Source organism: Pseudophryne corroboree, chromosome 10 (assembly GCF_028390025.1).
Source record: "Pseudophryne corroboree isolate aPseCor3 chromosome 10, aPseCor3.hap2, whole genome shotgun sequence".
NCBI classification, from domain to species: Eukaryota; Metazoa; Chordata; class Amphibia; order Anura; family Myobatrachidae; genus Pseudophryne; species Pseudophryne corroboree.
This window is the reverse complement of record NC_086453.1, coordinates 63,175,982-63,198,056: the sequence shown is the minus strand read 5'-3', so window position 1 is coordinate 63,198,056 and position 22,075 is coordinate 63,175,982. Positions and strand designations below refer to the sequence as shown.

The 22,075-nt window shown below is 44.7% G+C and overlaps 1 protein-coding gene across 1 annotated transcript in view; it reads right to left on the bottom strand.

Annotated features, from left to right (window-relative positions):
• LOC134965189 (uncharacterized PE-PGRS family protein PE_PGRS54-like) overlaps nucleotides 1-21,575 on the bottom strand; it is a 37,158-nt gene extending 15,583 nt beyond the window's left edge. The window contains exons 1-10 of the mRNA XM_063941702.1: nucleotides 21,548-21,575; nucleotides 19,936-21,108; nucleotides 9,113-9,574; nucleotides 4,575-4,703; nucleotides 4,190-4,318; nucleotides 3,010-3,138; nucleotides 2,633-2,761; nucleotides 2,247-2,375; nucleotides 1,063-1,191; nucleotides 685-813 (exon numbers count right to left, since the gene is read on the bottom strand). Coding sequence (XP_063797772.1) covers nucleotides 685-813; nucleotides 1,063-1,191; nucleotides 2,247-2,375; nucleotides 2,633-2,761; nucleotides 3,010-3,138; nucleotides 4,190-4,318; nucleotides 4,575-4,703; nucleotides 9,113-9,574; nucleotides 19,936-21,108; nucleotides 21,548-21,575 — 2,566 coding nt within the window. The remainder of the gene's footprint in view (nucleotides 1-684; nucleotides 814-1,062; nucleotides 1,192-2,246; nucleotides 2,376-2,632; nucleotides 2,762-3,009; nucleotides 3,139-4,189; nucleotides 4,319-4,574; nucleotides 4,704-9,112; nucleotides 9,575-19,935; nucleotides 21,109-21,547) is intronic.
• Between the last annotated feature and the right edge of the window lie 500 nt (nucleotides 21,576-22,075).

The following is a 22,075-nucleotide window of genomic DNA, read 5'->3' as shown; positions in this document are numbered from 1 at the left end:
GGGTTATCACTACCTTAATAACAGTTGTTTGTCGCTACTTAAGAAAGTTTATCCAAGTTTATTGACTGATCCCCATTCCCCCCACCCTCTCCCACTCCATGTTGGTATCACTAATCATATAAATACAGGTTGAGTAACCCTTATCCAAAATGCTTGGGCCCAGAAGTATTTTGGATATGGGATTTTTCCGTATTTTGGAATAATTGCATACCATAATGAGATAACATGGCGATGGGACCTAAGTCTAAGCACAGAATGCGTTTATGTTTCATATACACCTTATACACACAGCCTGAAGGTCATTTTTGCCAATATTTTTTATAACTTTGTACGTTAAACAAAGTGTGTCTACATTCACACAATTCATTTATGTTTCATATTCACCTTATACACACAGCCTGAAGGTCATTTATTACAATATTTTTAATACCTTTATGTATTAAACAAAGTTTGTGTACATTGAGCCATCAGAAAACAAAGGTTTCACTATCTCACTCTCACTCAAAAAAGTCTGTATTTCGGAATATTCCGTATTTCGGAATATTTGGATATGGGATACTCAACCTGTATTCCTATAATTATACCGCACAATTTAACTAGCACTGTACGGCTATTTATAAAATTGGGAATGCAAATTCCAATGGCTACAAAGATACTAATGTTAGAATAACAACTATTACTTACTTTTAATTCCACCCTGAATATCTTGTTGGCCGGAAATATGCACTTTGTGCCCACTGTGTTGTCCCAGCACACCTCCCAGTTCTATGTTGGCATTCCCCAGCTCTACACCACCATTCACGCCAACCAGGTCTGTTGCAGGGAAGGAAGGGTTATCACTACCCTAATAAGTTATTTGTCGCTACTTAAGAAAGTTTTTCAGAGTTTATTGACTGACCCCCATTCCCTCCTCCCGCTCTATGTTGGTATCACTAATCATATATATAGTTCTCTAACTATATCACGCACTTTAACTAGCACTGTACGGCTTTATGTAAAATTGGGAATGCTAATTCCAATGGCTTTAAAAATACTAATGTTAGAATAACAACTATTACTTACTTTTAATTCCACCCTGAATATCTTGTTGCCCGGAAATATGCACTGTGTGCTCACTGTGTTGTCCCAGCACACCTCCCAGTTGTATGTTGGCATTCCCCAGCTCTACACCACCATTCACGCCAACCAGGTCTGTTACAGGGAAGGAAGGATTATGACTACCCTTAATAATAGTGTTTTGTAACTCTATAAAATGGTATAATTATTATACCTGGAACATTCTGTATGTAATATAGCTGAGTTTGTGGGAAATGCCCAGAAAATAAACCGAGTGTTCAATTTGCATAGAGCACACTAACCTTGTAATGTAAGACTATTAAAGTGTAAATTATGTATTATGGTGGATGAAGCAAAAATGTAAGTAATTGTGTATTTTGCTTCATCCTTCTCACAGATGTCCCCTTAGCACCATCACTTTGATGCGTTTCTGTGGCTGGAGCTCTAAGACCACCTGAGGGGTACCATCTAAACAGTGCATCCCCCATTGGTCTGGGGTGGGGTGAGGGGGGGGGGGGGGATAGAGGCCCCTTATTGTTCCCATGTTCACCCCTAAATCTGTCATTTTTTAAAATGTACAATGTATTTGTTTCTTGATTGCTAATTATAACTGTTTTGCCAGTTTATTCACCAGTCCTACCCCCACCCCCCTCCAGCTGTATGTTGGCATCACTAAAGTGTTTTCCACCATTTATATTAACCATATATGGCTATGGAAAGGACAACAGCAGCCTATATTACTTTCTCACCATGTTAAATTAGTTTCTTTTTATGACTTGTTTTACAATCAAACAATAAATAAATACTTGAGACGAGTGGATGGAGATGTTACATTGTAATAATTTTCTGATAAATTAGTGTTTATAATGGATGAAGGTGTTATGGCCTAGGGATCATAGTAACAATGTTATTTTACACATTGCTAATGTTCCTACGGATATATTTTGTGGATATGTCCAATTCTTAAGTTATAATTATTTATTTTTATCCATAAACATCTCAGTTTCTTCTTAACCTAACATAACACCTTCACCCACTCATCTCTTCAATTCTGTCCTCATGAAGTTTCTCCACACATCAGTCCTCTAACTACACCGGACACTTTCTCTGTCACTGTACTGCTATATGTAAAGTTGGGAATAAATGCATATGGCTGTAAATTTACTTAATTATTAATAACTATAACTTACTTTTCAATCCACTCTGAATGTTTTGTTGCCCAGAGATTTGCACTGTCTGCCCACTTTGTTGTCCCAGCATACCCCCCACGTGTATGTCAGCATTGCCCAACTGTGCACCACCATTCACATCAATCAGGTCTGTTGCAGGGAAGGAAGGGTTATCACTACCCTAATAACAGTTATTTGTCGCTACTTAAGAAAGTTTATCCAGGTTTATTGACTGATCACCATTCCCCCCACCCCCTCCCACTCCATGTTGGTATCAATAATCATATAAATATTCCTATAACTATACCGCACAATTTAACTAGCACTGTACGGCTATTTGTAAATTTGGGAATGCAGATTCCAATGGTTACAAAGATACTAATGTAAGAATAACAACTATTACTTACTTTTAATTCCACCCTGAATATCTTGTTGCCCGGAAATATGCACTGTGTGCCCACTGTGTTGTCCCAGCACACCTCCCAGTTCTATGTTGGCATTCCCCAGCTCTACACCACCATTTATGCCAACCAGGTCTGTTGCAGGGAAGGAAGGGTTATTACTACCCTAATAAGTTATTTGTTGCTACTTATGAAAGTTTTTCAGAGTTTTTTGACTGATCCCCATTCCCCCTCCCGCTCTATGTTGGTATCACTAATCATATATATAGTTCTCTAACTATATCACGCACTTTAACTAGCACTGTACGGCTTTATGTAAAATTGGGAATGCTAATTCCAATGGCTTTAAAAATACTAATGTTAGAATAACAACTATTACTTACTTTTAATTCCACCCTGAATATCTTGTTGCCCGGAAATATGCACTGTGTGCCCACTGTGTTGTCCCAGCACACCTCCCAGTTGTATGTTGGCATTCCCCAGCTCTACACCACCATTCACGCCAACCAGGTCTGTTACAGGGAAGGAAGGATTATGACTACCCTTAATAATAGTGTTTTGTAACTCTATAAAATGTTATAATTATTATACCTGGAACATTCTGTATGTGATATAGCTGAGTTTGTGAGAAATGCCCAGAAAATAAACCGAGTGTTCAATTTGCACAGAGCACACTAACCTTGTAATGTAAGACTATTAAAGTGTAAATTATGTATTATGGTGGATGTAGCAAAAATGTAAGTAATTGTGTATTTTGCTTCATCCTCCTCACAGATGTCCCCTTAGCACCATCACATAGATGCGTTTCTGTGGCTGGGGCTCTAAGATCACCAACATCCTGAGGGGCACCATCTGCACAGTGCATCCCCCATTGGTCTGGGGTGGGGTGAGGGGGGTTAGAGGCCCCTTATTATTCCCATGTTCACCCCTAAATCTGTCATTTTTTTAAATGTATAATGTATTTGTTTCTTGATTGCTAATTATAACTGTTTTCCCAGTTTATTCACCAGTCCTACCCAAACCCCTCCTCCAGCTGTATGTTGGCATCACTAAAGTGTTTTCCACCATTTATATTAACCATATCTGGCTATGGAAAGGACAACAGCAGCCTACATTACTTTCTAACCTTGTTAAATTAGTTTCTTTTTATGACTTGTTTTACAATCAAACAATAAATACTTGAGACAAGTGGATGGAGATGTTACATTGTAATCATTTTCTGATAAATTAGTGTTTGTAATGGATGAAGGTGTTATGGCCTAGAGATCATAGTAACAATGTTATTTTACACATTGATAGTGTATCTACGGATATATTTTGTGGATATGTCCAATTCTTAAGTTATAATTATTTATTTTTATCCATAATTATATCAGTTTCTTCTTAACCTAACATAACACCTTCACCCACTCATTTCTTCAATTCTGTCTTCTTGAAGTTTCTCCACACATCAGTCCTCTAACTACACCAGACACTTTCTCTATCACTGTACTGCTATATGTAACATTGGGAATAAATGCCTATGGCTGTAAATATACTTAATTATTAATAACTATAACTTACTTTTCAATCCACTCTGAATGTCTTGTTGCCCAGAGATTTGCACTGTCTGCCCACTTTGTTGTCCCAGCATACCCCCCACGTGTATGTCAGCATTGCCCAACTGTGCACCACCATTCACATCAATCAGGTCTGTTGCAGGGAAGGAAGGGTTATCACTACCTTAATAACAGTTGTTTGTCGCTATTCAAGAAAGTTTATCTAAGTTTATTGACTGACCCCCAATCTCCCCACTCCCTCTCGCTCTATGTTGGTATCAGTAATCGTATATATAGTCCTCTAACTATACCACGCTCTTTAACTAGCATTGTACGGCTATTTGTAATATTGTGAATGCTAATTCTAATGGCTATAAAATACTAATGTAAGAATAACAACTATAACTTACTTTTAATTCCACCCTGAATATCTTGTTGCCCGGCAATATGCACTGTGCGCCCACTATCTTGTCCCAGCACACCTCCTAGTTGTATGTTGGCATTGCCCAACTGCATACCACCATTCACGCCAACCAGGTCTTTTACAGGGAAATAACAGTTAATTGAAATCTCTTTAAAATTTTATTGTATACCTGTAACAATGTGTATGTGATATACCCGAGATTGTGAGAATGCCCAGAAAAAAAACAGCGTTCAATTGCAAATAGCATACTAACCTTGTAATGTAAGACTAATAAAGTGTAAATAATATATTATGGTGGATGTACAGGTCCAATGTCACAGATTTTGTCTTTTGATTCATCCTCCTCACACCTGTACACTTAGCACTATCCCACAGATGCATTTCTGTGGCTGGGGCTCTAAGGCCACCAACATCCTGAGGGACAACAGCTGCACACTGCTCTCGGATGGTGTGTGTGTGGGGGCGTGGGAGGCATCCTAAGGTCCCCAAGGTCACGCCTAATGGTTTATTTTTTTATTTACAATGTTTTTGCTACTTAAACTGGATTTCCCAGTTTATTCACCAGTCTCCTCTGTCCCACCACAGCTGTACAGTATGTTGGCATCACCAAGGTATTTCCCATCATTTACATCAAACTACATTACATTCTCACTATGATTAATTACCGTATATACTCGAGTATAAGTCGACCCGAATATAAGCCGAGGCACCTAATTTTACCACAAAAACCTGGGAAAACTTATTGACTCGAGTATAAGCCTAGGGTGGGAAATGCAGCTCTAGCCGGACACACCCCACAGTTCCAGATATGCCCTCATACTGCCAGATATGCCCCACAGTGCCTGATGTGCCAGATATGCCCTCATGCTGCCAGATATGCCCCACAGTGCCAGATGTGCCAGATATGCCCTCATGCTGCCAGATATGCCACACAGTGCCAGATATGCCCTCATACTGCCAGATATGCCCCACAGTGCCAGATATGCCCTCATACTGCCAGATATGCCCCCACAGTGCCAGATATGCCCTCATACTGCCAGATATGCCCCCACAGTGCCTGATGTGCCAGATATGCCCTCATGCTGCCAGATATGCCCCACAGTGCCAGATGTGCCAGATATGCCCTCATGCTGCCAGATATGCCCCACAGTGCCAGATGTGCCAGATATGCCCCCACAGTGCCAGATATTCCCCACAGTGCCTGATGTGCCAGATATGCCCTCATGCTGCCAAATATGCCCCACCAGTGCCAGATGTGCCAGATATGCCCTCATGCTGTCAGATATGCCCCCTTATAGTGCCAGATATGCCCCCTCATAGTGCCAGATAAGTTCCCTCAGTGCCACATATGTCGTCATCCCCAAGTGCCAAATATGCTCCCCCAGTGCCTGTTACTTACCCTCCGTCGCTCCCGCGCTGTTTTCTGAAGGAGTGACATGGAGCGCACAGCGCGCGCCTCTCCTGTGTCCCTCCTGCATCTCCGGCGGCCGCGGCGGGTCTATTAAAGGAAGTGCCGGTTCGTGAGCCAATCAGAGCTCACGAACGGGTACTTCCTTTAATAGACCCGCCGCAGCCGCCGGAGATGCAGGAGGGACACAGGAGAGGCGCGCGCTGTGCGCTCCATGTCACTCCTTCACACTGCTCTGCCTGTCACACTGCTCTCCCTGCACTGATGCGAGTATAAGCCAAGGGGCCTTTTTCAGCACACAAAAAAGTGCTGAAAAAGTTGGCTTATACTCGAGTATATACGGTAGCTACTTCTATGAACTATTTTACAATCAAAAAATAAATAATTCACAGCTACTGTATGCAGCATATTCTGTCTTCTTTAAGAGAGGAGTGGACCTGCGTGCAGCCTCCATTGCGGGCCCTCTCCTCTCCGGCAGCATGTCTCTGGGAACATGGAGCACACTCCTTGTTCCGGGACATCTCCAGTGTGCATGCGCAAATCAGTTGGAAATGGCAGCGGCAGCCATTTTCTGAGTGATTTATGTCTGCAGTGCATGGCCACCGCTGCGGGACTCTGGAGGGGTAAGTATAACATATGGGTGCAGGGTGAGTGGTGTGGGCCCCCCTGGACCTAGGGGCCCGTGTGCACCATGCACACTCCACCCATTATAGAAATGCCTATGCATCAGCCCTTTAACTATATCAGACACATTTACTACCATTGTACTACTATTTGTAAAATATTCAGTGCAATTTCCAGTGGCTGTAAATGTACTAATTCAGTAATATTAATGACTAGCAACTAACAACTAGTAACAAAAGAGTTATAACAACAAGATAAATAAATATCAGGTGAGGAAGTAAGCCCAGGGTAAAAATGCATTGTGCAAGTGGTGATCTCTATTCAAAAGCAATAATACAGGTAAACCAGTAATCATTGATCGTCGAGAAGGTTTAAGAAAATTAAAAAAATTAAGAAAAGAACCAGAACAGAGCAGGAAGGGAAGAGACAGGAAGGGCAGATAAAAAAGAAGGAGGTGGGCTTGTGGGCAGCCAATCCTAGAAGATAGGGGATGTCCAAAACCGAAACTTCTAGGAAGCAGTGTACTTAAATTTAATTGCATATATTTTATTCCTGGAACAACCTGAATGTGATATATGTGAGATTATGAGAATGTACAGCAAGTGATTTTGTTCCGCGACAGGTAAATATATCAGACTGTGCCTCTGTTGGGGTCCTAGTCTGTATACCGGCAATGTTAATAATTCACAAAATGTATGATTAATCTGCCGGTGGTGCACCCAGAGACAGTAAGCAAAGATTATGAGAATGCCCAGAAAATACTATAGGTTGACTGTTCAATTTACAGAGAACACAGCAGCCTAGTAATACTGTATAAACCTAGTAAAGTATATATGATGTATAATGGTGGGTGCTTTTACTTAGAGTCGCAGAGCATATCCATTAATACTGTCTTTTGTGATACTTTGGATCCTAGTGCCTAATTCAGACCTGGCTACGATCAGATACACTGACATGCGGGGTGACGCCCAGCACAGAGCTAGAACGCCCCACATGTCAGACCCGACCCACCCCCACCCCCCTCACAGAAGTACAAAAGCATCGCACAGCGGCGATGCTTATGCACTTCAGGAGTAGCTCCCAGCCAGAGCAGCTTTTGAGAAAGTTAGATTGGGGTGGGGTGTGTTCAAACTGAAATCTAAATTGCAGTGTAAAAATAAAGCAGACAGTATTTACCCTGCACAGAAACAATATAACCCACCCAAATCTAACTCTCTCTGCACATGTTATATCTGCCCCTCCCGCTTATTTGTGGCATTCTTTGTACTGTATACTAACAGATCTGTTTGCAGGTGCTCTTTAAGAAAGGAAGAGGCCCGTGTGCAGCCTCCTCTGTTTAGGCCCCCTCCCCTCCCCCGACTGCGTTGAGAGTCTAAGCACTAGAAGGCTCAGACTCTAATGCGCATGCGCAGATCTCTGGGAAATTGGGCGCTGCGTGAAACTGCACCCATTATAAATACGCCAGTGCCTGTATGAATTTGTATCTAAATGTGTGCAGAATTCTATCCTTAAGAACGGTATTTCATTTAAGCTATTTACCCCAGTGTTCTATAGTTACTATTAGGATTTTCATTATAATGAAAGTATTGCCTATTTTATCAGGTCCTATTTATAACAATTCCCCTGAAAGCTGATATTCCCTAACATTGCACACTGCTGCTATTAGAAATGTTATTTTGATGCCATTTATTATGGGGCAGTCGCTGGGACAAAGACTCAGATAAGAGCTGATTCTGACTATGAAGTAGAAAGTAAAGTGATAGCTAACATCACTTTATTTCCAGATTTTTACCTGGCCGGTGCAACTGCTTATGTGTGGCCATAAGGACTCACTTGTACTATACAAATAAAAAACCTTATGATGGGAACTGGGAACAACCCCAAACCATCAAGGAGGGATCAAAAGATCTTGATTTGGTTGGGTTGTCCATAAGCAGGCTAATGCCTTTCTCTAGCAGCAGGGCAAGACAGGCCGGGTTCACTACGATCTGCCGGCGGCCGGCCTCCCGGCGACCAGCATACCGGCGCCGGGAGGCCGGCTTACCGACAGTGTGGCGAGCGCAAATGAGCCCCTTGCGGGCTCGCTGCGCTCGCCACGCTACGGGCACGGTGGCGCACTACGCGCGCCACACTATTTTATTCTCCCTCCAGGGGGGTCGTGGACCCCCACGAGGGAGAATAAGTGTCGGTATGCCGGCTGTCGGTATGCCGGCTGTCGGGCTCCCGGCGCCGGTATGCTGGTCGCCGGGAGCCCGACCGCTGGCATACTGAAGACCACCCGACAGGCAGCAATCAGTTTAGTTTGTACAGCAGAACATTTCTCATGTAGCATTTTTTAAGGGTTGATTTAGTTTGATAAATAGGCCCCCATAGCCTATTACATTTAAACATAATGTAATTATTACCTGACATTTTTGAAGAATCCTCATATTGTGAAGCCTTACCAAGAAAATGTTGACATTAACAATTTTGCTATGAAAGCTATAACTTACTTGTCTTTCCATGCTCCTCATGTACATTTACAACTCCACCCAGAATCTTCGTCACATCTATGCCATTCCCGTTTATGCCACCTTGAGCACCACCGCCTACTTGGATTCCGTTACTTAGGCCACCATGGGCACCACCGCCAACTTGGATTCCGTCACTTAGGCCAACTTGAGCACCACCGCCAACTTGGATTCCGTTATTTATGCCACCATGAACACCACTGACAACTTGGATTCCATTACTTAGGCCACCTTGGGCACCACCGCCAACTTGGATTTCATTACTTATGCCACCTTGAGCACCACCGCCAACTTGGATTCCATTACTTAGGCCACTTTGGACACCACCGCCAACTTGGATTCCATTACTTAGGCCACTATGGACACCACCGCCAACTTGGATTCCACTGCTTAGGCCACCTTGAGCACCACCTCCAACTTGGATTCCGCTATTGATGTTAACTTCTGTTTAAGATAAGCAGAGACAATACAATAAAGTCAGTGCCCAATTTCCCAAATTATTTAAGTGGATGATGAATACACAAAGTAGCTTTAAGACTGCCACAATATGAATCGGCCCTATTGGGTCATATGGACACAACATGTTAATGAGCAACAAGCACTTCAATTCTAGGGCCACCAGGGCTATAGGAAGGGTGATGCACCTAGTATGCTTTGCCCGTCACTAACCCAGACCAGCTCAGCAATGAAGTGCAAGGCGCATGAAGAAATTAATAGTTTGTGAGCAGTGTGCTCAGCTGTCCAGGGCTCCTGCTCCCCTGAGTGCCCAGCTTTTCAGAAAAAAGGGGAGATGTATCAAGCCTTGGAAAATGATAAAGTAGAGAAGTTGCACAAAGCAACCAATCAGCTTCTGCCATTAATTTAGCAGTCTTCGAAATGACAGTTACAGTACAAGCTGGTTGAATGCTTTGAGCAACCACTCCACTTTACTCTCTACAAGGCTTGATATATCTCTCCCAAAGTATGCTAGACATAGACAGAGCCCCCTCGAGGGCTGCTACCTGGAGTTCTCTCCTACACTACATGAGGACCTGCACATCACCGCACATCAACATTGTGATGTTTTAGCAAATACTATAGGCTGACTGATTTACACAAAACACAGCAACCTAGTAGTATAAAGCTAGTAAAGTATGAATGATGTGTAATGGTGGGTGCCTTTACTTAGATTCTCAAAGCATATCCATTAATACTGTCTTTTGTGATACTTTTGGATAGTGATGAGCACCGGAAATTTTTCGGGTTTTGTGTTTTGGTTTTGGGTTCGGTTCCGCGGCTGTGTTTTGGGTTCGAACGCGTTTTGGCAAAACCTCACCGATTTTTTTTTGTCGGATTCGGGTGTGTTTTGGATTCGGGTGTTTTTTTCAAAAAACCCTAAAAAACAGCTTAAATCATAGAATTTGGGGGTCATTTTGATCCCAAAGTATTATTAACCTCAAAAACCATAATTTCCACTCATTTTCAGTCTATTCTGAATACCTCACACCTCACAATATTATTTTTAGTCCTAAAATTTGCACCGAGGTCGCTGGATGACTAAGCAAAGCGACCCTAGTGGCCGACACAAACACCTGGCCCATCTAGGAGTGGCACTGCAGTGTCACGCAGGATGTCCCTTCCAAAAAACCCTCCCCAAACAGCACATGACGCAAAGAAAAAAAGAGGCGCAATGAGGTAGCTGTGTGAGTAAGCTAAGCAACCCTAGTGGCCGACACAAACACCGGGCCCATCTAGGAGTGGCACTGCAGTGGCACGCAGGATGGCCCTTCCAAAAAACCCTCCCCAAACAGCACATGACGCAAAGAAAAAAAGAGGCGCAATGAGGTAGCTGTGTGAGTAAGCTAAGCGACCCTAGTGGCCGACACAAACACCGGGCCCATCTAGGAGTGGCACTGCAGTGTCACGCAGGATGTCCCTTCCAAAAAACCCTCCCCAAGCAGCACATGACGCAAAGAAAAAAAGAGGCGCAATGAGGTAGCTGTGTGAGTAAGATAAGCGACCCTAGTGGCCGACACAAACACCGGGCCCATCTAGGAGTGGCACTGCAGTGGCACGCAGGATGGCCCTTCCAAAAAACCCTCCCCAAACAGCACATGACGCAAAGAAAAAAAGAGGCGCAATGAGGTAGCTGTGTGAGTAAGCTAAGCGACCCTAGTGGCCGACACAAACACCGGGCCCATCTAGGAGTGGCACTGCAGTGTCACGCAGGATGTCCCTTCCAAAAAACCCTCCCCAAACAGCACATGACGCAAAGAAAAAAAGAGGCGCAATGAGGTAGCTGTGTGAGTAAGCTAAGCGACCCTAGTGGCCGACACAAACACCGGGCCCATCTAGGAGTGGCACTGCAGTGTCACGCAGGATGGCCCTTCCAAAAAACCCTCCCCAAACAGCACATGACGCAAAGAAAAAAAGAGGCGCAATGAGGTAGCTGTGTGAGTAAGCTAAGCGACCCTAGTGGCCGACACAAACACCGGGCCCATCTAGGAGTGGCACTGCAGTGGCACGCAGGATGGCCCTTCCAAAAAACCCTCCCCAAACAGCACATGACGCAAAGAAAAAAAGAGGCGCAATGAGGTAGCTGTGTGAGTAAGCTAAGCGACCCTAGTGGCCGACACAAACACCGGGCCCATCTAGGAGTGGCACTGCAGTGGCACGCAGGATGGCCCTTCCAAAAAACCCTCCCCAAACAGCACATGACGCAAAGAAAAAAAGAGGCGCAATGAGGTAGCTGTGTGAGTAAGATAAGCGACCCTAGTGGCCGACACAAACACCGGGCCCATCTAGGAGTGGCACGCAGGATGGCCCTTCCAAAAAACCCTCCCCAAACAGCACATGACGCAAAAAATTAAATTAAGAAAAATTAATTAATTAATTAAATTAAGAAAAATTAAAGAAAAAAGAGGTGCAAGATGGAATTGTCCTTGGGCCCTCCCACCCACCCTTATGTTGTATAAACAGGACATGCACACTTTAACCAACCCATCATTTCAGTGACAGGGTCTGTCACACGACTGTGACTGAAATGACGGGTTGGTTTGGACCCCAACCAAAAAAGAAGCAATTAATCGCTCCTTGCACAAACTGGCTCTACAGAGGCACGATCTCCACCTCATCATCATCCTCCGATATATCACCGTGTACATCCCCCTCCTCACAGATTATCAATTCGTCCCCACTGGAATCCACCATCTCAGCTCCCTGCGTACTTTGTGGAGGCAATTGCTGCTGGTGAATGTCTCCACGGAGGAATTGATTATAATTCATTTTAATGAACATCATCTTCTCCACATTTTCTGGATGTAACCTCGTACGCCGATTGCTGACAAGGTGAGCGGCGGCACTAAACATTCTTTCGGAGTACACACTTGTGGGAGGGCAACTTAGGTAGAATAAAGCCAGTTTGTGCAAGGGCCTCCAAATTGCCTCTTTTTCCTGCCAGTATAAGTACGGACTGTGTGACGTGCCTACTTGGATGCGGTCACTCATATAATCCTCCACCATTCTTTCAATGGTGAGAGAATCATATGCAGTGACAGTAGACGACATGTCCGTAATCGTTGTCAAGTCCTTCAGTCCGGACCAGATGTCAGCATCAGCAGTCGCTCCAGACTGCCCTGCATCACCGCCAGCGGGTGGGCTCGGAATTCTGAGCCTTTTCCTCGCACCCCCAGTTGCGGGAGAATGTGAAGGAGGAGATGTTGACAGGTCGCGTTCCGCTTGACTTGACAATTTTGTCACCAGCAGGTCTTTGAACCCCAGCAGACTTGTGTCTGCCGGAAAGAGAGATCCAAGGTAGGCTTTAAATCTAGGATCGAGCACGGTGGCCAAAATGTAGTGCTCTGATTTCAACAGATTGACCACCCGTGAATCCTTGTTAAGCGAATTAAGGGCTCCATCCACAAGTCCCACATACCTAGCGGAATCGCTCCGTGTTAGCTCCTCCTTCAATGTCTCCAGCTTCTTCTGCAAAAGCCTGATGAGGGGAATGACCTGACTCAGGCTGGCAGTGTCTGAACTGACTTCACGTGTGGCAAGTTCAAAGGGCATCAGAACCTTGCACAATGTTGAAATCATTCTCCACTGCGCTTGAGACAGGTGCATTCCACCTCCTATATCGTGCTCAATTGCATAGGCTTGAATGGCCTTTTGCTGCTCCTCCAACCTCTGAAGCATATAGAGGGTTGAATTCCACCTCGTTACCACTTCTTGCTTCAGATGATGGCAGGGCAGGTTCAGTTGTTTTTGGTGGTGCTCCAGTCTTCTGTACGTGGTGCCTGTACGCCGAAAGTGTCCCGCAATTCTTCTGGCCACCGACAGCATCTCTTGCACGCCCCTGTCGTTTTTTAAAAAATTCTGCACCACCAAATTCAAGGTATGTGCAAAACATGGGACGTGCTGGAATTTGCCCATATTTAATGCACACACAATATTGCTGGCGTTGTCCGATGCCACAAATCCACAGGAGAGTCCAATTGGGGTAAGCCATTCCGCGATGATCTTCCTCAGTTGCCGTAAGAGGTTTTCAGCTGTGTGCGTATTCTGGAAAGCGGTGATACAAAGCGTAGCCTGCCTAGGAAAGAGTTGGCATTTGCGAGATGCTGCTACTGGTGCCGCCGCTGCTGTTCTTGCGGCGGGAGTCCATACATCTACCCAGTGGGCTGTCACAGTCATATAGTCCTGACCCTGCCCTGCTCCACTTGTCCACATGTCCGTGGTTAAGTGGACATTGGGTACAACTGCATTTTTTAGGACACTGGTGAGTCTTTTTCTGACGTCCGTGTACATTCTCGGTATCGCCTGCCTAGAGAAGTGGAACCTAGATGGTATTTGGTAACGGGGGCACACTACCTCAAGAAATTGTCTAGTTCCCTGTGAACTAACGGAGGATACCGGACGCACGTCTAACACCAACATAGTTGTCAAGGCCTCAGTTATCCGCTTTGCAGCAGGATGACTGCTGTGATATTTCATCTTCCTCGCAAAGGACTGTTGGACAGTCAATTGCTTACTGGAAGTAGTACAAGTGGGCTTACGACTTCCCCTCTGGGATGACCATCGACTCCCAGCAGCAACAACAGCAGCGCCAGCAGCAGTAGGCGTTACACGCAAGGATGCATCGGAGGAATCCCAGGCAGGAGAGGAATCGTCAGAATTGCCAGTGACATGGCCTGCAGGACTATTGGCATTCCTGGGGAAGGGGGAAATTGACACTGAGGGAGTTGGTGGGGTGGTTTGCGTGAGCTTGGTTACAAGAGGAAGGGATTTACTGGTCAGTGGACTGCTTCCGCTGTCACCCAAAGTTTTTGAACTTGTCACTGACTTATTATGAATGCGCTGCAGGTGACGTATAAGGGAGGATGTTCCGAGGTGGTTAACGTCCTTACCCCTACTTATTACAGCTTGACAAAGGCAACACACGGCTTGACAAATGTTGTCCGCATTTCTGGTGAAATACTTCCACACCGAAGAGCTGATTTTTTTGGTATTTTGACCAGGCATGTTAATGGCCCTATTCCTCCCACGGACAACAGGTGTCTCCCCGGGTGCCTGACTTAAACAAACCACCTCACCATCAGAATCCTCCTGGTCAATTTCCTCCCCAGCGCCAGCAACACCCATATCCTCCTCATCCTGGTGTACTTCAACACTGACATCTTCAATCTGACTATCAGGAACTGGACTGCGGGTGCTCCTTCCAGCACTTGCAGGGGGCGTGCAAATGGTGGAAGGCGCATGCTCTTCACGTCCAGTGTTGGGAAGGTCAGGCATCGCAACCGACACAATTGGAGTCGGACTCTCCTTGTGGATTTGGGATTTCGAAGAACGCACAGTTCTTTGCGGTGCTTTTGCCAGCTTGAGTCTTTTCATTTTTCTAGCGAGAGGCTGAGTGCTTCCATCCTCATGTGAAGCTGAACCACTAGCCATGAACATAGGCCAGGGCCTCAGCCGTTCCTTGCCACTCCGTGTGGTAAATGGCATATTGGCAAGTTTACGCTTCTCCTCCGACAATTTGATTTTAGATTTTGGAGTCCTTTTTTTACTGATATTTGGTGTTTTGGATTTTACATGCTCTGTACTATGACATTGGGCATCGGCCTTGGCAGACGACGTTGCTGGCATTTCATCGTCTCGGCCATGACTAGTGGCAGCAGCTTCAGCACGAGGTGGAAGTGGATCTTGATCTTTCCCTAATTTTGGAACCTCAACATTTTTGTTCTCCATATTTTAATAGGCACAACTAAAAGGCACCTCAGGTAAACAATGGAGATGGATGGATACTAGTATACTTATGGATGGACTGCCGAGTGCCGACACAGAGGTAGCTACAGCCGTGGACTACCGTACTGTGTCTGCTGCTAATATAGACTGGATGATAATGAGATGAAATCAATATAATATCACTAGTACTGCAGCCGGACAGGTATGTATATTTATTATGTAATGACTGATGACGGACCTGCTGGACACTGTCAGCTCAGCAGCACCGCAGACTGCTACAGTAAGCTACTATCCTATAGTAGTATGTACAAAGAAGAAAGAAAAAAAAAAACCACGGGGAGGTGGTATACAATTATGGATGGACTGCCGAGTGCCGACACAGACGTAGCTACAGCCGTGGACTAACGTACTGTGTCTGCTGCTAATATAGACTGGATGATAATGAGATGAAATCAATATATATGTATATATAGTATCACTAGTACTGCAGCCGGACAGGTATATATATTTATTATGTAATGACTGATGACGGACCTGCTGGACACTGTCAGCTCAGCAGCACCGCAGACTGCTACAGTAAGCTACTATACTATAGTAGTATGTACAAAGAAGAAAGAAAAAAAAAACCACGGGGAGGTGGTATACAATTATGGATGGACTGCCGAGTGCCGACACAGAGGTAGCTACAGCCGTGGACTAACGTACTGTGTCTGCTGCTAATATAGACTGGATGATAATGAGATGAAATCAATATATATGTATATATAATATCACTAGTACTGCAGCCGGACAGGTATATATATTTATTATGTAATGACTGATGACGGACCTGCTGGACACTGTCAGCTCAGCAGCACCGCAGACTGCTACAGTAAGCTACTATACTATAGTAGTATGTACAAAGAAGAAAGAAAAAAAAAAAACCACGGGGAGGTGGTATACAATTATGGATGGACTGCCGAGTGCCGACACAGACGTAGCTACAGCCGTGGACTAACGTACTGTGTCTGCTGCTAATATAGACTGGATGATAATGAGATGAAATCAATATATATGTATATATAGTATCACTAGTACTGCAGCCGGACAGGTATATATATTTATTATGTAATGACTGATGACGGACCTGCTGGACACTGTCAGCTCAGCAGCACCGCAGACTGCTACAGTAAGCTACTATACTATAGTAGTATGTACAAAGAAGAAAGAAAAAAAAAAAAACCACGGGGAGGTGGTATACAATTATGGATGGACTGCCGAGTGCCAACACAGACGTAGCTACAGCCGTGGACTAACGTACTGTGTCTGCTGCTAATATAGACTGGATGATAATGAGATGAAATCAATATATATGTATATATAGTATCACTAGTACTGCAGCCGGACAGGTATATATATTTATTATGTAATGACTGATGATGGACCTGCTGGACACTGTCAGCTCAGCAGCACCGCAGACTGCTACAGTAAGCTACTATACTATAGTAGTATGTACAAAGAAGAAAGAAAAAAAAAAAACCACGGGGAGGTGATATACAATTATGGATGGACTGCCGAGTGCCGACACAGAGGTAGCTACAGCCGTGGACTAACGTACTGTGTCTGCTGCTAATATAGACTGGATGATAATGAGATGAAATCAATATAATATCACTAGTACTGCAGCCGGACAGGTATGTATATTTATTATGTAATGACTGATGACGGACCTGCTGGACACTGTCAGCTCAGCAGCACCGCAGACTGCTACAGTAAGCTACTATCCTATAGTAGTATGTACAAAGAAGAAAGAAAAAAAAAAACCACGGGGAGGTGGTATACAATTATGGATGGACTGCCGAGTGCCGACACAGAGGTAGCTACAGCCGTGGACTAACGTACTGTGTCTGCTGCTAATATAGACTGGATGATAATGAGATGAAATCAATATATATGTATATATAGTATCACTAGTACTGCAGCCGGACAGGTATATATATTTATTATGTAATGACTGATGACGGACCTGCTGGACACTGTCAGCTCAGCAGCACCGCAGACTGCTACAGTAAGCTACTATACTATAGTAGTATGTACAAAGAAGAAAGAAAAAAAAAAAACCACGGGGAGGTGGTATACAATTATGGATGGACTGCCGAGTGCCGACACAGAGGTAGCTACAGCCGTGGACTAACGTACTGTGTCTGCTGCTAATATAGACTGGATGATAATGAGATGAAATCAATATATATGTATATATAATATCACTAGTACTGCAGCCGGACAGGTATATATATTTATTATGTAATGACTGATGACGGACCTGCTGGACACTGTCAGCTCAGCAGCACCGCAGACTGCTACAGTAAGCTACTATAGTAGTATGTATAAAGAAGAATGAAAAAAAAAAAAACCACGGGTAGGTGGTATACAATATTATATATATATATATATATATATTATATACAATTATATATATATATATATATTAAACTGGTAGTGGTGATTGATTATTAAACTGGTGGTCAGGTCACTGGTCACACTATCAGCAACTTGCAAGTAGTACTCCTAAGCAGACAATCACAAAATATATTATACTGGTCTGGTGGTCAGTGTGGTCACAATGGCAGTGTGGCACTGACTCTGGCAGCAAAAGTGTGCACTGTACGTTATATGTACTCCTGAGTCCTGCTCTCAGACTCTAACTGCTCCCCACTGTCAGTGTCTCCCCCACAAGTCAGATAATTAATACAGTCACACTATCTAATCTATATCACTTCAGCAAGTAGTAGTAGTATAGTAGTACTCCTCCTAATAATGCTCCCCAAAATTACTACTACTGTGTCTCACTCTCTTCTCTAAACGGAGAGGACGCCAGCCACGTCCTCTCCCTATGAATCTCAATGCACGTGTGAAAATGGCGGCGACGCGCGGCTCCTTATATAGAATCCGAGTCTCGCGATAGAATCCGAGCCTCGCGAGAATCCGACAGCTGGATGATGACGTTCGGGCGCGCTCGGGTTAACCGAGCAAGGCGGGAAGATCCGAGTTGCTCGGACCCGTGTAAAAAAACATGAAGTTCGGGCGGGTTCGGTTTCCGAGGAACCGAACCCGCTCATCTCTACTTTTGGATCCCAGTCCAACTGCCAGTTTTGCTCTAAATTCTACCTCCCTGTGGTCTGATTAATAGCGCTGTATTAAAAACATTGTTTATTGACTCCCAAATATGTTTCTTTGGGTGTAAGATATTTAAAAACATGCACCCTGTATATGTAATTTATTTATGGGATTCTTTGTATACTAACAGATCTGTATGAATTCGTATCTAAGGGGTAGATGTATTAAACGACATTATTTGGGAGAAGTAGTATCAGTGCACGTTATGTATACTGATACAGCTTTTATCCCATATATTACAGTCGGGATGTGTGTGAAATGACAGGGGATGCTATGAGCCCCTGTCATTAACAGCGCTGCTATCTATGAGATAGCACGCCAATGTGCGGGGCAATGTATGAATGGTCAGTAGCACTGACTGTTCCAACAACTGCAGCTATCGATTTCAACAGCTGCAGTTGTCGTTTCCCCATCACCACAGCAGGGACCACTCTGTCCCTGGTTGCAGTGGCTGCTGGGCTGCATAGGAGATTGCAGTAGTAGTGAGATCTCGTGCATACCCAGTGGAGTCGGCTTGGGGTGAGACACAGCACATGCGCTCCAACAGGGATCACCAAAGGGGGGAGATTGCGTTCCTCCACTTCAACAAATGACATATTTATACATCTTGTAGCTACTGCTTCACCTTGGTAAAGAGATTAGGTCCATCCCGAATATTAAGTAGAAAGTAAAGTTATAGCTAACATCACTTTAGTTTCATCACTTTAATTCCAGGTTTGGACCTGGTGTGTGCAACTGAGTACGCATGGCCATCTGGTCGTACACGTACAAATAAGAAACCCTGTGATAGGAACTGAGAAGAACCCCAAAACCCACAGGGAGGGATCAAAAGATCTTGATCTGGTTGGGCTGCCCTCATAGAGTTAAGCAGATTAATGCTTTCTTCTGGTAGCAGGGCAAGACTGGCCATATGGCACTTCTGCAAATGCCAGAAAGGTCGATGGTCTGATGGGCAGGTCTAACCCAAAAGCCTGGCCAAGCAGCTCTGCCACCCATTGTTCTGCTCGGCCAGCATGCAGAGAGATGGGGGCATGCGTGAGGTGTGGCCATATCCCTTTTCTGTACGCGCATACTCAGAGGAATGCTGTGCCTGAAATACAGCTCCAGTCAGTCTCTGTCTGGTACCATTTACTAACGAAGACCAGTTCCAAAAATGGAAGCTCTTCCGATCGTGTTAAATAGCCCCAGTAATGCAGCACCCATAAAAAAATTATTGGCACCTGCAGCAATCAGTTTAGTTTGGACAGCAGGACATTTCTCATGTAGCATTTTTAAAGGGTTGAATTACTTTGATAAATAGGCCCCCTTAGTCTGTTACATTCAAATTTAATATAAATATTACTTGACATTTTTTGAAGAATTCTCACATTGTGAAGCCTTACCAAGAACATGTTGACATTAACAATTTCACTATAAAAGCTATAACTTACTTGTGTTTCCTTGTTCCTCATTATGTACATTCACAACTCCACCCAGAATCTTCGTCACATCTATGCCATTCACATTTATGCCACTTTGAGCACCACTGCCAACTTGGATTCCATTACTTAGGCCACCATGAGTGCCACCGCCAACTTGGATTACATTACTTATGCCACCTTGAACACCACCTCCAACTTGGATTCCGCTACTTAGTCCTCCTTGAGCACCACCGCCAACTTGGATTCCATTAGTTAGGCCACCTTGAGCATCACCGCCAACTTGGATTCCATTACTATAGCCACCTTGAGCACCACTGCCAGCTTGGATTCCACTACTTAGGCCACCTTGACCACCACCTCCCATTTGGAGTCCACTTCTTATGTCACCTAGAGAGCCACCTCCAACTTGGATTCCATTACTTATGCTACCTCGAACACCACCACCAACTTGGATTCCGTTACTTAGGCCACCTTGAGCACCACCGCCTACTTGGATTCCGTTATTTGTGCCACCTTGAGCACCACCACCAACTTGGATTCCACTACTTAGGACACCTTGCGCACCACTACCAATTTGGATTCCATTACTAAAGCCACCTTGCACACTACCACCAACTTGGATTCCATTTCTTATGCCAACTTGAGCACCACCTTCTTGATTTCCATTACTTATGCCACCTTGCACACCACCGCCAACTTGGATTCCGTTCCGTATGCCAACTTGAGTAGAACCTTCTTGGATTTCGCTATGTATTCCACCTTGAGCTCCACCACCTACTTGGATACCGTTACTGAGGCCAGCTTGAGCACCACCGCCATCTTGGATACTGTTAATTAGGCCAGCTTGAGCACCACCTCCAACTTGGATTCCACTACTTAGGCCACCTTGAGCACCACCTCCAACTTGGATTCCACTACTCATGTCACCTTGAACACCACCACCAATGTGAATTCCGTTACTTAGGCCACCTTGAACACCACCGCCAACTTGGATTCCGGTACTTATGCCTCCTTGAGCACCACTGCCAACTTGGATTCCATTACTTATGCCACCTTGAGCTCCACTGCCAATTTGGATTCCATTACTTATGTGACCTTGAGCACCACTGCCAACTTGGATTCCATTACTTATGCCACCTTGAGCACCACTGCCAACTTGGAAGCTGCTGTTGATGTTAACTTCTAAAGATAAGCAGAGACAACACAAGTCAGTGCCCAATTCCCCAAATAATTTAGGTGGATGCGATGAACGCACTTAGCAGCTTTTAGTCTGCCACAATATGAATAGGTCCCATTGTGGCATATGGACACAGTATGTTAATGAGCAACAAGCACATCAATTCTAGGGCCTCCAGGGACATAGGAAGAGTGATGTGCCCATTATGTTTTGTCCGCTACCTTAACAGACTGACTCAGCAATGAAGTGCCCGGTGCACAATACAATAATAGTTCATGAGCAGTGCACCCAGTTGTCCATGGCTCCTGCTACCATGAGTCCCCACATAAAAAGTCACCATGCATGCACAGACCAGCCCTATAACCAAGAGAGAGGTGCACAGCAAGCCCCAAAACCAAGAGAGGTGCACAAACTGCCCCAGAATCAAGATATAGGTATACATACCTGTCCTTGAACCAAGAGAGAGGTACATAACCAGGTCCAGAACCAAGACAGAGGTGCACCGACTAGCCCCAGAACCAAGAGAGAGGTGGACAACTAGGAGCAGAACCAAGAGAGAGGTGCACGAACAGCCTCAGAACCAAGAGAGATGTGCACGCCCAGGACCAAGAGAGAGGTGTATGCTGAGGACCAGAACCAAGAGAGAGAGGTGTACAGACCAGCCCTAGAACCAAGAGAAATGTACATGACCAGGTCCAGAACCAAGACAGAGGTGCACCAACTAGCCCCAGAACCAAGAGAGAAGTGCACAACCAGCCCCAGAACCAAGAGAGAGGTGCATGACCAGCCTCAGAACCAAGAGAGAGTGCATACCCAGGACCAAGACAGAGGTGTATGCCCAGGACTAGAACCAAGAGTGAAGTGTACAGACCAGCCCTAGAACCAAGAAACAGGTACATGTCCAGGACCAGAACCAAGAGAGAGGTGCACAGACCATCACCATAACTAAGAGAGGTGCATGAGCAGGACCAG